The 15,079-nt window shown below is 35.6% G+C and overlaps 1 protein-coding gene across 4 annotated transcripts in view; it reads right to left on the bottom strand.

Annotated features, from left to right (window-relative positions):
- Dock11 (dedicator of cytokinesis 11) overlaps nucleotides 1–15,079 on the bottom strand; it is a 169,199-nt gene that overhangs the window by 39,061 nt on the left and 115,059 nt on the right. For all 4 annotated transcript variants that reach the window (XM_063246315.1, XM_063246314.1, XM_013150173.3 and 1 more), the window contains 6 exons: nucleotides 14,929–14,976; nucleotides 13,432–13,574; nucleotides 12,092–12,207; nucleotides 9,631–9,768; nucleotides 4,507–4,689; nucleotides 1,903–2,016 (listed from right to left, as the gene is read on the bottom strand). In XM_063246315.1, the coding sequence (XP_063102385.1) occupies nucleotides 1,903–2,016; nucleotides 4,507–4,689; nucleotides 9,631–9,768; nucleotides 12,092–12,207; nucleotides 13,432–13,574; nucleotides 14,929–14,976 (742 nt within the window). The remainder of the gene's footprint in view (nucleotides 1–1,902; nucleotides 2,017–4,506; nucleotides 4,690–9,630; nucleotides 9,769–12,091; nucleotides 12,208–13,431; nucleotides 13,575–14,928; nucleotides 14,977–15,079) is intronic.

Genomic DNA, 15,079 nt, shown 5'->3' with positions numbered 1-15,079 from the left:
TTCTTCCATTGTAAATTTTACAGCTACGTAAGTGACCTATGTTTGTTATTTATTGATAGAAGTTAAGTAAAAGTTACGGAGTGCTTTACATGTTTTAAATTTTATAATAATCTTATGAGTTAAGTACTATTATCACTATCATTATTATTCATTCCACCAATGGAAAAACTGAGTCACAGTACAATCAAGCTGCCTGGCCAAAGTCTCACAATTGGTAAACTATAGAGACAAAATTTAAACCCAGTGCTCTTTGAACTCTTCCACGCTGACATGCATCCTGACCCCATTCACTAACTACTACATATATCAAGGTCGAAACTTACTGAAAAGGTTTCTATTTACAAAACTGAGAAGTCATGAATCACAGAACATTGCGAAGAATTTAAAGAGATCATTAACCTCTTCAAGTGTTTTGATCCCTTTTTACCCTATCAGAAGGGCCTATCACTTTTCCTTAACCTCCACTGAGGCTGTGACAATTATCTGTGTGATTCAGACAAGATAAGAAAGGGACAGGCACAGGGTTAGGGAGCTTTTTAAAGTGCATATCATAAAATGTGGAGGTAATAATGTTAAAAACTGTCTTCTTGTCCTTTTTAAGAATGCTAATTATTATATACATATATTGTCTTCTTATTCATAATAGAAATTCCATTTTTCTTGGGAACAGTCATAGAGCACCTTGTTGTAATAGGATTTGTTGGTAATGAGTACTCTAACAGAATAAAACAAAATCATTTCAAAAATAAGTTAAAAAAAAGAAAAGTTGTCTTATTAAGGAGACTCAACGAAGTCTCATTTACTTAGAAAAATTAACTAATATGCCAATAAAGGATGGAATTACGTATGTTAAGAACTGGGAAAATAATTTTTTAGTAATGAGTATACATTGTTTCTATGCTCTTGGGACTAGCTGGATATATAGAGATCCCATGGGGACCTAATAAAATTGATTGAAAAAGCAAACTTTCCCAGCCTATGAGCAGCTGGCACTAGGCAGTGTTTTTCTCAGTTTAAACAACATTCCTATGGAAATATTTTTGGTACATAGATTCTACATTTCCCTAACATCAAGTGTGCTGTGACTGTGAGCTTTTCATTTGTTTTTCAGACTTTAAACAAAATCTTCAAATATGATGGTATATGACCTTTCCCAAGAATGGAGACAATTCATATTTTTGGGAGGAAAAATCTTGTGTTGGCAAAAGACTCTTCTACTGTTGTACACATGCATCAACAAACGGCAGGACCTGTGATCCAGGCCACGAAGCAACAGATGCACCTTCATAAAGCCACAGATTTTAAGCTTTAGGTAAGAAAGAGGCATGGTGCTCAGACTTCAGCAAATGAGTGCTAAACAGCCCTATTTTCTATTTTGTTTAGTATTTCTTTAAATAAAATAAAAATTAAAAAAAATTTAAAAAAAGAATGACAGCCCTGGGCTCAGATTTGCAAGAATCTACAGCAAGCCACAATCAGTTAATAGATGATTTTTGGAACTCACAAAACCAACATATAATGAAAGCCTTCTGTGTCATTCCTCATCTGTTGGCAATGGGTCTGGCAGCTGTTAGCTATTCCAGGAAGTAAGATTTTTGTCAGATTTCAATGACCCATTTATTTTCTAAGCAAGATTGGAAGTCAAGCTCAGGAAAAGATTCAGATTCTGCTAGCCTCAGTAAGTATCCATAGTATATTCACTCATCTACCTATTCAACTAATGCTGAATATCTGCTATATAGCAGGCAGAGTTCTTTCTGCTAAAGTCAGTACAAGATAATGGAGTGAAACTCATGAACTTCAATGTCTACCATATGAAAAGTTGTGAATCTAATGACAGCATAGGAGTATAAACCTCCCTGCCAGTGAAAGTGGTTCTGTTTACTTGAAGGGAGAACATACCTTCATAGGTCTGTCACTATTTGCAAAATTATTGATAATGAATAAAGACTCCTGAAATCTTGATCCTCCGCTTAGTGCTACATCAGCTATCAGCTGGCTTACAGCAATTATTATCTGTGGGAAGAAGCAAATATTGTTTTTGAACAAATGCTGATAATTCTTATCACTGTATAATAAACACAGACACACTCATATGAAAAGCTTTTTGGGGGGATGCTATGGATCAAAACTAAGGCCTCATTCATTATAGGCAAGCATTCTAGAGCTGAGCTATTTCTCCAGTCCTATGTATTTATTTATTTGTATTTTGAGATAGTGTTTCACTAAGTTGTCCAGGCTGGCTTCGAACTCTCCATCCTCTTGCCTGTAGCTGAGTAGCTGGGATTACAGGTGTGCACCAAAATGCCCAGCTTGGAAATGCTTCCTTCAGAGACTTTACACAGTAGAATATGATAAAAAAATAGTGTTCAGGTCTTCACTTTGAATGTGCAAAATAGTAACTATAATAATGCTGGAGGTACAACATCTTTCTTTGATAATTTTTTTACTTTTTTTACAGTCAAAGTCCATTGCCTCAGAGCTCCTTTTATTTTTGACTGAGGCCTACTAATTTAACAGGAGTTCATGTAATGGCTATTGATAGCACTTTTCCTATTTCTCAAGGCAGCCTGGATGAATGTTAAATGATTCATGCTAAGATATTAATGGCCACATGCTTTACTACTAATCCTGGGAGGCAGATTACAGGAGTAGCCATGAGTACAGGTCCTAGAGTCAAACTGTCCTAGATTCAAAACTTAACTTTTTTCATTTCTTCACTATATTGCTTTGAGGGCATCTATTTAACCTTTCTGCACCTCAGTTTTCTGATTTGTGAAACAGGAATACAAAAATTCATTTTTATGAACTGCCATAAAGCTTAAAGATACTATATATAATCCTAATAATACTAAACTGTTTTGTCAGCACTAATGATTGAACACATTGAGCTACATCCTGGATATTTATTTATTTAGTTATTTATTTTTGAAACAGGGTCCTGCTAAGTTGTCCAGGCTGATCTTGAACTTGTGATCCTCCTGCCTCATTCTTCTAGAACACTGGGAATACAGTCATGTGACACCAGCATGTAATTATTACTTAACTCTTTATTGAACATTTAATAAATGTCAGACACTATTCTGAGTCTCCACATTCATTCATTCATCTATGTATGAATGTAGGACTTGAGAGAACAAATGCTTAGGCCCAAAAAATGGTTCCTAATGCGGAATTTTATGTACCATAGCATAATAATGATAACATTATTTTGGAGGGATATGGGTAATTATATAAATGTGAACAGTAAAAGACCTAATGTGTATTATAGCTCTAGTATACAAAAGTAGTAATATAGCATACTTTTAAAAGAAGCACATATTCCTATTAGATTCTCACTTTACCAATGACAGCTTTTCAATAAGCTCCTTATGGTGGTTTCCCTATCAATAATCCTTTCTATGGCAGTGAAGAACACAAATATGACCACAGATTTCCTATAAACAGAGGCCTACTGAGCCAACAAGTTCCAACTGTGTTGTGCTCAGAACTGTTTGACGAAATAAGCACAACAATACTAACTACCATAGAGTAAGTGTCTTCTGTGTGCTAGGCATTATTTTTCATCCTAATGATAACCCTTAAAGATTAAATACACTTGGCTGACCTCATTTCAGACATGAGGAAACTCATTTAGCAAGACTGAGTAACTTGCCTAGGGTTATACGCACCTAAATAGCCAAGCTATGATTTAAGATCACGTAGGTCTCTTTTTAAAGTCTCTGTTTTCCACTATATCTTGAGATTTATTTATTTCTTTTTTTATATAGGGTCTTGCTATGTTTCCCAGGGTGGTCTCAAACTCCTGGCTCAAATGGTCCTCCTTTCTCAGGCTCTCAAGTCACTGGATGTATAGGTGCACCCCACTATGCCTGGCTCAATTTCTTTCATTTTTAAATAAATGGATATACCAGAGTATGAAGGAAATGTTCTATTGCCTGTTATATAATATCTAACAATGTTATTATTTAATCATCTCATATGATGCCATCAAAAGGCTTATAAGGTATATACCAATATTGAGTCTTATTTTGTATTTTAAAAACTGGGTACAAAGAAGCTAAGGAGATACTGTGTTCAAGGTCATGCATGAGTTGGCCCTAGAATTGGAAGTAAAACCTGCACTCTTATGTTTTGGTATGCTCTGAAGTAGCCTTGTCCAAGAGAAATACCATGTAAGCCACATGTGCCAGCTGAAATGGTATAATAGCAACATCAAAAAGTGGCAGAGGTAAACTTATTTTAATATATTTTACTTAACTCAATATCAGCAACATATCATTTCAGCATATAACTAATATAAAACAATTGGGGTGTTTTTTTTTTAATGTAGTCTTAAAAAGCCAATGTATATTGTATACTCTCAACACATCTCAACTTGGACCAGGAACACTTCAAGTGTTAGCTGGCCACATGTGACTAAGAGGTACTATACAGGACATAGAAGCTCTTTCTTGATCTCAACAGAGACTAAAGACTGAAGAGAAGCTTCAATTTTTCACTGACCTGCAGATGTGTCCTCAAAAAGGTTTTTCTCTTGGTGTACTCAAAGTTGTTTCTCATCAAAAGGTATAAAAGCGCAGATGCTTCATTCCTGGTTGAGCTAATCTTTGAGGTACAGCACTTCAAAACTTCATAGCAAAATGCAGCACACATATTTACTCTTCCTTTGAAAAAGGCTGAAGGAAACTAAAGAACAAGGAAAGCAGAAATAAGTGTCTGAGAACCCAAAATAAAATCAATCCAGTATCAAGTGCCAACTATATCCTTACCTAAAACTACATAAGGATCCAAAATTAACATGAGGCTAGGGCTCTGCTTTCAAGAGAGCCTGGATTAGTTCACATAAAGATAAGAATATGTCAATGACAGAGTGATTCTGTTGCAAAAAGCCAATATCAAACCGAATGGAAGACTCTTTGTACTCAGAAGTTAGAAAGCAATTGTTAGCTAGACCCAAGCTTCTTGTGAGTCAGCACCCTTCCCAGACTGGTGGGAGAGAGAGAAAAATTGCTGCACCAACAAACAAGTCCAGTCTGGGGACCAGCACCATGCACGTGCCACTGCTGGACTGGGAACCGCTAGACCCATGTCTCTCCCTGTAAGTCTGCACAATTCGCTGACTGGAAGGAGAGACAACAATGGCCAACCCAGCAAACAAACCTGGTCTGGGAACCAGTGCCATGCATGGGCCACTGCCAGACTGGGAAGGCCAGACGGCCCATGGGCTAGCAAACAAGAAGTACTACCCCACCCTGCCACCCCCTAAGCAACTGGCTTATCCAGAGAAACACAGGCTGTGATGAAAGCTATGGAGGTGAAATGCAATTGGATGCCTGTGGTGCTTTGGTGTTTCATTAACATTGCAGGCCTAGGGCCAGTGGTCTAATTATAGGTTCAAAGGATAGCAGTGCACAGTGTGGCATCTAGGGTCGCAGCCATTGTTGATTCCATATGGTCTTGTTTTGACGTCCTATATTGTTTTGTTGGGTCAGGTTTTTTCTTTTGTTTGATTATGTTAAATCCAATGGCATAACAAGCTATTTCAAGGATAGCAAGATATATTATGGTAGCAATTTTGGATTTACTATTGGCTTGTTTTGAAATCCTTTATTGCATTCATTGTGTGTTTTTTATTGTTTCTATTCTATTCTGTTCTGTTAGATTTTAATATGTCCAAAGTTACCTGTAGCTATTTTGAAGACATCAAGAGGCATTATGGTAACTATTGTTGATTTCATAATGTTTTGAAGTCTTATATCTCTTACACTGGCTTGTTTTGATTAGTTTTATTGTTTCATCCTCATTAAAATAAAATTTTTAAAAATTTCAAAAAAGAAGGCAACTGTTTATTATGCTAATGGGTTGGTAAGAATCAAGTTTCAAACCACCAGCCTGCAGTCAGCTTTGGGTTTAGTTTACATAGGATTTGCAAGCAGGAAGTACAAAGCTAATAGCAAGTTATTATATAACTGATTGCATGAATCAAGTTGTATGTTGTCAGGCAGGTTTGTTCTGGGCAGGTCTGTCTGAGGGGTTGTTTATCATAAGACAGGAGAAAATCGGGAGAGAGCTGGGGCTGTGGGGATGGTTGAAACTAAGCATGACCTGGACTAGTTTTATCTTGGCTGGACAGTGCTTGAAAATAGACTATGTTCATATGTCAGACAATATAGGCAGTCCAGATGAATGCCTGTCTGCAAGCATTATGCCTCAGTCAGACTGAGTCAGGTCACACTATCTCTTAAGTTGTAGCTGACACTGTCAGTCAAGGTTGACTGAGTCTAATGGTCTATGTGGTGGGATGGGGAGCACATCTTGTCTTAACAGAGCATCAGATTGTTGATTTTTAACTTTTCTGTTACTATTCAAGTTAGTACTATATACTGATTACTACACAAAAATGTGAAGACACTCAGTATAGGTACCTGAAGAGCCCAAAAGAGTCTGAAGCATGTAAGTAGTTACTCAATGACACATATTGAATGACTGACTGAAGTAATGAGTATCAGTTTCATAAGAGGCCTTAAATATGGGAAGGAAAATTTGCACAACTTACTTTTTTACTTTATACTTAAACAGTTTCTTATATTATGAGTTTCTAAATGTTAAGAACATTATAGCTGAAATTTACTCAGCAAGTTAACTTGATCTTTAAGCGAAATGAGATACAGGTGAAGGAATGAGATACACATATGCATTCCATAAGATACATTTTGCAATAGAACAAGAGCACAAAAGTGACTACCTAATTGTCTAAACAGCCAAGCAGCTTGTTACTTTGATAATGTATTTAGTCTGCTTTATGGAAGATACACTGTACATGTGACATAGGCTTGCTATAGTTCCCTAATCTTACAGTCTCAGAAAACAAGAAGTAGACTGCAGAGTACATGATGGGTCTTTTGCAGCAAGAGTTAACCTAGATGGTAACCAATTCAAAATTATTGCTTGTAACCTTGAATTAAAGTGCATAATATAGGACACTACCTTCTTTATCTCACCTTAATACTAAGTGAAATGCTATGCAGATAATAGATGCTTAATAAATGCTTTCTGATTGGCAATTGAGAAATCTATCATTAGTTTCACACAAGTAAACCAACTCTTTCTAGATAAGATACTCTAGTTAAAAAATAAACATTTAAGGTTTGGTATGGTGGTGCATGCTTATAATCTCAGAACTCCAGAGGCTGAGGCAGGGAAGGAGAATGGCCATGAGTCTGAGACTTTACTGGGCTACAAAATGAGTTCAAGGCCAGCCTGAACCACATGGTGAAACCCTGTCTCAAAAAGATAAACATGTAAGGGAGGGAATAGCTATAATGCAGTTAATCCCTACAATAAGTCTTCCACTCCCATCACTAACTGCTCTGAATGGGCAATGGCCAAACTCATCAGTGGCTTCCTAACTGCCGATTCTACTGAGTCCCTTTCCCTCTATTTTGACTATTCTGTTTCATGACAATGTTAAAACTTGTTTTTCCTTTGGCATCATGATATTCCCCTTTATTGCCCTTCTTACAATTCGTTACTGCTCCCCCTTGCCTCTTTTATAGATTGCTCTGAGAACTCATTCTATTGTGTATTTCATGTTCTGCTCTTGATCTCTTTTTCTTTTTATTCTTCCCCTCTATACTCTCAAGAGGAAATTAAAACATTCTGATGAACGCAACCACTCCCTATATGCAGTTGCTTCCCCTAGTTCACTATGCTCCAGCTATATTGGTCTTCTAGCTTTCAGAATACTCCAAACTTTTTTCAGACTCAGGGCCTTTTCATGTACAGGTCCTTTCCCCTAAAATGCCCTTCCTTGAACCTTTCATATGGCTGGGTCCTTTTCATATTTCAAATCTCATTTTAAAAACAATGAACTGACTTAAAGATTATTATTATAAGATGGTTCCAAAATTACGATGGTTCAATTTAAGATCTGATTTTACAATGGTACAAAAGTACTACATGTTCATTAGACACTGTACTTCATATTTTATGTTTCGAACTTTTCCTAAGCTAGCAATATGAGATGCAAAAGTCTCTAATGATGCTCGGTAGTGGTGGCGAGCCACACCTCCTTGTTAGAAACAGGATCACATGGGGAAAGAGCAGAAACTTACAGTGTACTGTGTTGTTCAGTTCTGATGTTCAAGAGGTTCAGTTGTATGAAAGTTATTTTTCACTGTAATCCCATATTAAGTTGAGGTAGATCTAGACTCCATCTAGTACCTTGTTTTTTTCCTGAAGCTTATTACAATTACTATTTTATTTACTTATTTATTTATATCTCTTTTCATGAACTGAAAGCTTCCTGAAAACAGAGAATAGGCTTCTTTTGTATTTCCATCATTGTACCTTCAGTATCTACCAGAGCACTTGATAGAAGAAGGCATTCAATAAATGCAGAATGGATGAGTGCAGGATGACTTCAAGTCTAGCTTTCCCATTCATATCCCTTTCCAGAACAGAAATCTATACTGTGTATCTAAATGTCCCACAGGCACCTTAAAGTCAATGTGTCACAAAACAGATCTTTTACCCAAAAGATTATTTTTCCCTAAATGTCACATTAGGGAACACCCTACCATATTACAAGTGAACTGATCACTAAATCCTGTAAATTTTCTCTCTTTAGCATGCTTTCCCTTTGCCTTTGGTTCTGCAGATCCTCTGCCTCTGCCTTATCTCTTCTCTAGCCTACAGCGACCAATCGTTTTACTGCCTTTGTACTGCCACCAATCTCTCTTCCACAGGACTTTCAGAGGCTTTTTTTTCCGGCCATACCAACTTTCTCTTAGTATAAATCTCATTGTGTTATTCCTCTGTTTAAAATCTTTCCATGGCTACCTGATGTCTAAAAGATGTCATTCAGCTCTTAAGACAAGCACACAATGATCTGGTCTCCATTTACATTTTTGGTGATATTTCTTGCTGAATCTATACTAAATGCCACCGAGAAAGTTTTGTTAAATTACTGCATTTATCATTTTTCTCCTATCCACCACTGATTTTCTGTAGATATTTCTTCTTTTTTTTAAACTTGGGACTGAACCCAGGGGCATTGTATCCTCTAGTCCTTTAAACTTTTTTAAATTTTGAGACAGGGCCTAAGTTGCTTAGGCTGTGCTTAGATTTGTGATCCTCTGCCTCAGCCTCCCAGAGTGCTGGGAATACAGGCTTCCTCCATCATACATGTATTTCAGTGACACTTCAGACTGTCCATTTTTAAGAAAAGCAAGATGAATATCAAAACAAAAACTGGTAAAATTGGTAATTTGATGTTAACACTTGAGATGAAAGAGCAAGGGGAGGGAAAAGGAGGGGAGAAAGGAAGAAGGAAAAAGGAAGAGAGGAAGGGAGAAATGGAGGAAGGGAGGAAGAGAAAAATAAAAGGAAATGACACTGTTCAAAGGAGGCTACTGCAAAAGAGAAACGACAGCAACGTGAAATAAAAAGCAGTTCTGATTTTAGGGAATTCTTGGTCAAGATATCTGTGGGTATTTTGTTATCATATATTTACAAAGGCAGTATTTAATTAGCTGACATTTGTATATATCATCACATTGATCCTCTTTCCACTTTCCTTTATGTCACAAAAAACACCACTAGAAATTCCAAAGTTTCTGTCCTTACCTTACTGATGAAAGCTCTCAGTGAGGCAAATACATGTTTCAGTGACACTTCAGACTGTCCATTTTTAAGAAAAGCAAGATGAATGTCAAATACTTTTTTCATTAATGGGTTGTGGCCATCATTATTTAAAAGTTGGCTCTATAAAACATGAAAAAAACAGTTTGTGGAAACAGTTTATGTCATACCATGAATGACAGAACTATCAATGCTTGCTTATGAAATTACTGTTTAGAAGTTTCAGAAAGAGAAAAGGATCTCATTTTAATCTTGAAATATTTGTATCGTCTTTCAACTTGTAAATCTCAAAATATTACATAAAATCAAATCTGGAATATTTAATTCTATTATTTTAAAGAGGTGAAACAATAAATTTTTCCAATGCAACACACAGATTTTAACCGACATCATATTGCTTCTTATGTAAGAAATCAGTAAATTAAACCAGCTTTGCATTATCTTCTTCAGAGAGAATGAATAATGTAAGAATTAGGGAAAATATTAATTATTTTTTAAAAGAGTTGACTAGTTTACTTTTTGAAGTATGTTTAATATAAGACATGTTTAGCCACTAATGACAAATTACCCCGGTATGAGTAAAGATGTTAACAAGTATCACAATTGAACAAACTATATAAATTGGTTAAATGCCTCCTGCAAGGAGACATGCAATAAAAAATTGTACAGAAATACTTATTACTTTGTGAACCTTATTTTTAAAACAGCATTGGTTGACTTCTTCAACCTTGTCCTCCTATCCATCAATAAACTAATCAGGAGGTTATATTGTGGCTGAAACCAACAATCAGCCCCCACCAAAAAAAAAATCAAATCAAAAGAAGAGGCAAAGTTGTGACAGATCTACTGGTGGCACTAACAGAACACATGAATAGTGTTGATTTTGCTGGCACTTTCCTTAGGCTACTTCCAAGCATGAATAGTGCTTAGAATAAAGGACTCTCATGATACTTAAATTCTTAGCTCCCAGCTTTAGAATTTGTGAAGATGGGGATTCAGGTGATTCTGATGCATTCTCAAATCTGAAAACCACACTTGTATAGCATATTAATGCAGCACATTTATCCAATGCACCAAGATATGATTATTTATTTCTCTAATGGTTTACCATTTTAACCATTTAAATAGTTTCCAACTTTTCTGATATAGCAGAGTATATATTGTCATAATCAGCATTCCAGATCCTTGATGATCCTAACTAGAGTAATTTCCCATACTTGAAATTCTAGTTTAAAGCTTGAAAGCATTGGCATATGACCCTGAATTTTCTTTCATGCCTCAGTACTCAAATTCAGCCAGGTATGGTGTACACGCCAGCAATCCGAGCACTCAGGAGGACCATGAGTTTCAAGGCCAGGCTGGGCTCCATGGTGAGACTTCAGCTCAACAAACAAAACAAATAACTAAAAAAATCAAGTCCAAAGTATACTGGGAAGAGATGTTTCTTAACATTTTTAGTCATAGTTTTTAAAAATCTCCACCAATTTCATAGATGCCAAATGACAGCATATTAGAGCTTTAAAGTATATTTCTATTATTTTTACTTGTCCTTTTTTGTGAATAATCTGTGTTTGACCATGTTATGATACTTTATCTTTACAATTTTTTTAAAGTAAAGGTATTAACTATTTACTCTGCAGAAAATAAATATTTACCAGTTGTTTGCCATTTTTAGTATGGTTTAAAAAACATTCTGCATTGTTGTACATTTGTGTACAACTGATAAACCAATACTGAAACATTACTAACAACTTAAGTCCATAGTTTAGATTAAGATTCATTATTTGTATCATACAGTTCTGTGGGTTTTGACATACAATGCCATTAAGAAAAATCACAAAAAATAGTTTAATTGCCAAAAAAATTCTCTATGCTCCACTGATTCATCCTCACCTATTCCACTCCCCTCAACATCTACTATTCCATTTCAACCATTCAACTAGCTTGCAAGACAGCAGCTTTTATTTCCTTTTCAAAACCATAGCAATAATGATTTGGACTGAGAGGCAAACATCTGAGAAAAACTCCAAAGTCCTGAGTAGGGAAGCCAGCCAGCTTGCCTTGACATCACCTAACATGACATGCTATCTCATCACAGTGGGGATCTGGGCAAACTAATCTGCTCTTAACTTCAACTAAAAACTACTAGGTGTTCTAATGCAAGTATCAAAGAAACCTGGTTTCTAAACACAAAATAAAAACAACAGAATTTAAGAGGCAGAAGGGATCTTAAGGACAAATGAGTGCAGTCTGTTAGTTTTAAGGACAGCACAACTGAGTCTCCATGAATCCTTGAGGTGACACAGTAGCCAACCTAGGTCTTGCTTGTGTATTCACTGTTCACATCATCTGTTTTTCACTACCCTGTCCTCCTTCTAACTAGTAAGGTTATATACAGTGTTTGCTTTACAGTAATACAATTGGATTCCAAGTCTTCCATCTTTACCTTGAAGCACTGGGTAAAAAATGATATAGTATCTAGTACTGTTAGAGAAACTTCCGTAGCAGTATTGCCCTCAAGAAGCGCCTGATGGAAAATGTCTGCTTCAGTTGTTGCAGAACCTAAAATTAAAAAAGAAAGCAGATTAGACTTTGTATCATACAGAGAGTCATATAATGATGTTGACTGAATTTTCTCCCAAAGGCTCAGACTGATGAGGAAGAAGAAAGGGGCCTGCAATACCAGCAGACCTTGGGAGTTTCACTGTATTTATCCCTCAATCAAATATGGTCTGGGATAACTGCTTCCACTAACTTTACCAACAGCTCTAAATAAGTACCTAAATAAGTATCCATTTCTTTAAAGACACGATTTCACTGATGAACTAGGATGAACCAAGAACTAATGCAGGAGGCATTACAGGCTGTACTATTAATTTCATGTGCAAAGGTGAGACACAGAAATTCAGCTATATCCTTACAGTGGTGCCCTACATAGGACATGCCATTTTCAGTTATGTTGATGGCCTGAGGCTTGATTCTAAAGCAGAGGCATCTGGGCCAACTGAAGAAAGTAGGTTCCATATACTTTAAAAGAAACTGAAGCCTTTAAAATTTATGATTTTTAAAATGTCTTAAGTATATCAACTCGGTCTCTTTCCTCGAGACATGTTTTTTTATTACTAGGCTTCACCATCAAGGTAGTTTGGCTGGCTACCTTTTTGTAGCCTCCTGAGGTCTAAATGGAAACAAGTTTTCTTATTCTAAGGTTTTATTAATACTTGCTTTTCAGATGACATCTTCCATTTGTATAACTTTCCAGCTTCCCCAGCTAGGAAAGATTTCTCGGTCCTATTTGCTTTGTCAATACCTCAATCTGTTTGAAATGTGCTTTTTCCAAATAGTATTTACAATTCATCGATTTTTGCAGACAATTCAGTATTGCTATTTACTAATCATTAAATAAATAATGATAACTCTAAACACATACTATAAAATACTACTTTATGAAGATGTCAATATCAGCATTGAAGTTTAACAGTACAAATGAAGCAATGTCAATATAAAAATATGAGAAAAGGAATTACATGGGAAAATTTAGTATCTTTAATACTAAGAAAAATTTTAAACTTGTTACTCCAAGTTGGTGAAAAATCCATGCACATTTTTTCACTATACAGTCATGTATTATGAAATGATTATATTTAAATGCATAACACAGGTATGCAAATATATTTATACATGGAAATTTATTTCCAATCCTACTGGTGATTTAAACCAGGGCTTCTGATTAAATCGTATTACATAGCTGTCTTATATGGGTACCATACACGTATTTTAACTTACTGTAATTAAGTGTAAATGAACTTTCTAGGCTACTAAGATGCTGAAGTCGGGCTTGCATTACTCCTGATCTGTTTCGAAGAGCTGGCATAGTTTGTGATTTTCGGTCTATTCCGAAGTGTTTTGACAACCAGGCATCATGCACTCTAAAAGAAAACTTAAAATCAGAAACTGGGGTGCTCTAATAATATATATATCAGCATTAGATTCTTTTAAATGAAAATAGGTTTCAATATAAACAAAGCATTATGCTTAATATTCTATCTATTATTACTTGGATTAAATGGAGTATTACTGGAAATTATACACAATTTTAATGAATTTTTGAAATAACTTATGAGAATATATTTAACGAATTTAGAAAGAGCTTCCCAATTACTCCTTCTTCTTAATAATATTGAGGTTTAGCAAATAACACTCTAATAAGATTCAGTTTTTTCGTGGGGCACAGTGGCATACACCTGTAATATCAGCACTGGGGAGACCAAAATAAGAAGATAAGAAGCTTGAATTCTATGTGAGCTTTCCTCAAAAGAAAAACTTAAAAAGCCCTAGGGATGTAGTGCAATGCTACAGTGCCCCTGAGTTTGATCTCCAATACCAAAAAGAGAAAAATACAACTGGCTCTTACATGAACTAAGAAAGAAAAGGATTATCTGTCCTCTAATAAATATGGTGAGAAAGTGGCAGGGTCCTAGAGGCTAATAATGCTAATAACAATCATACCAGCTCCGAGTTATGAAGAAACAAGATGGCAACTGAAAGCATCATTACTTGAATTATCCATTATTAGGATGTTCCAAAGATGCAGTAATAAACCCTATCTAAAATCCTCTTAAATTTTTAGAAGTGCTATGGAATTTAATTTATACAACTGTATTTGTATTCCTTTAATGAATAAATCTATCCCCCCAAACAGCTTATTAGTGAAATAAATAACATTCTTTGCTTTAGGGTCCCACAAGCATTTTCTTACGTGTTGATTTTGCTAGGATTCAAGAGCCCAAAAGAATGAATATTATATAATGTATGTCCCAATTGCTGTTGGAAATTTCTACGTATCTAGTAATAGAGGTGATATGAACAGACTGTAGGCAACACTGACACATCCATACGTATGTCCTCACTTTAACTTTTTTCTACCTTCCCCTGAATCTAACCGTTCTCAAGCCCTTCAGGAATGAAAAGCGTCTACCTGTTCTAAGCATAGATCTCACAAGAGTACAACCTCCGTATCACTCTAGTCATTACATCCTTTTAAAAGTTTAAAACATCAGTTCACATAAGAATAAAGTCTAATATGATGATACAACTTTAGGGATACGTTAACTAAGTCATGAATGTTACATTAATGATACAACTTTAGGGATACGTTAACTAAGTCATTAAGTGTCTTTAATGTTAATCTAAAATTAATAATCCTGGTTTACAAAGTATTAGTGAGACTGCCCTCTATTGGAAGACAAGGAAAAATGGAGATTTCAGTGCTATAGGAATTACCTTGCTATGTTTCGTTTTCCCATATATCTAAAATGAAACAAACATACTCTAGAAGGAAAAACAGCAGCATGTTAGAAATATATTAACATTCACTGTAATTTAACAAGTAATTGGAAAACCATGAGTTACAAAGAACAGCTTCCTTGCATCA

This window comes from Cavia porcellus, unplaced genomic scaffold (assembly GCF_034190915.1).
Source record: "Cavia porcellus strain 051 isolate PalLab524CR breed Dunkin Hartley unplaced genomic scaffold, mCavPor4.1 scaffold_3, whole genome shotgun sequence".
Classification (NCBI taxonomy): domain Eukaryota; kingdom Metazoa; phylum Chordata; class Mammalia; order Rodentia; family Caviidae; genus Cavia; species Cavia porcellus.
This window is presented reverse-complemented; position numbering and strand designations above follow the sequence as displayed.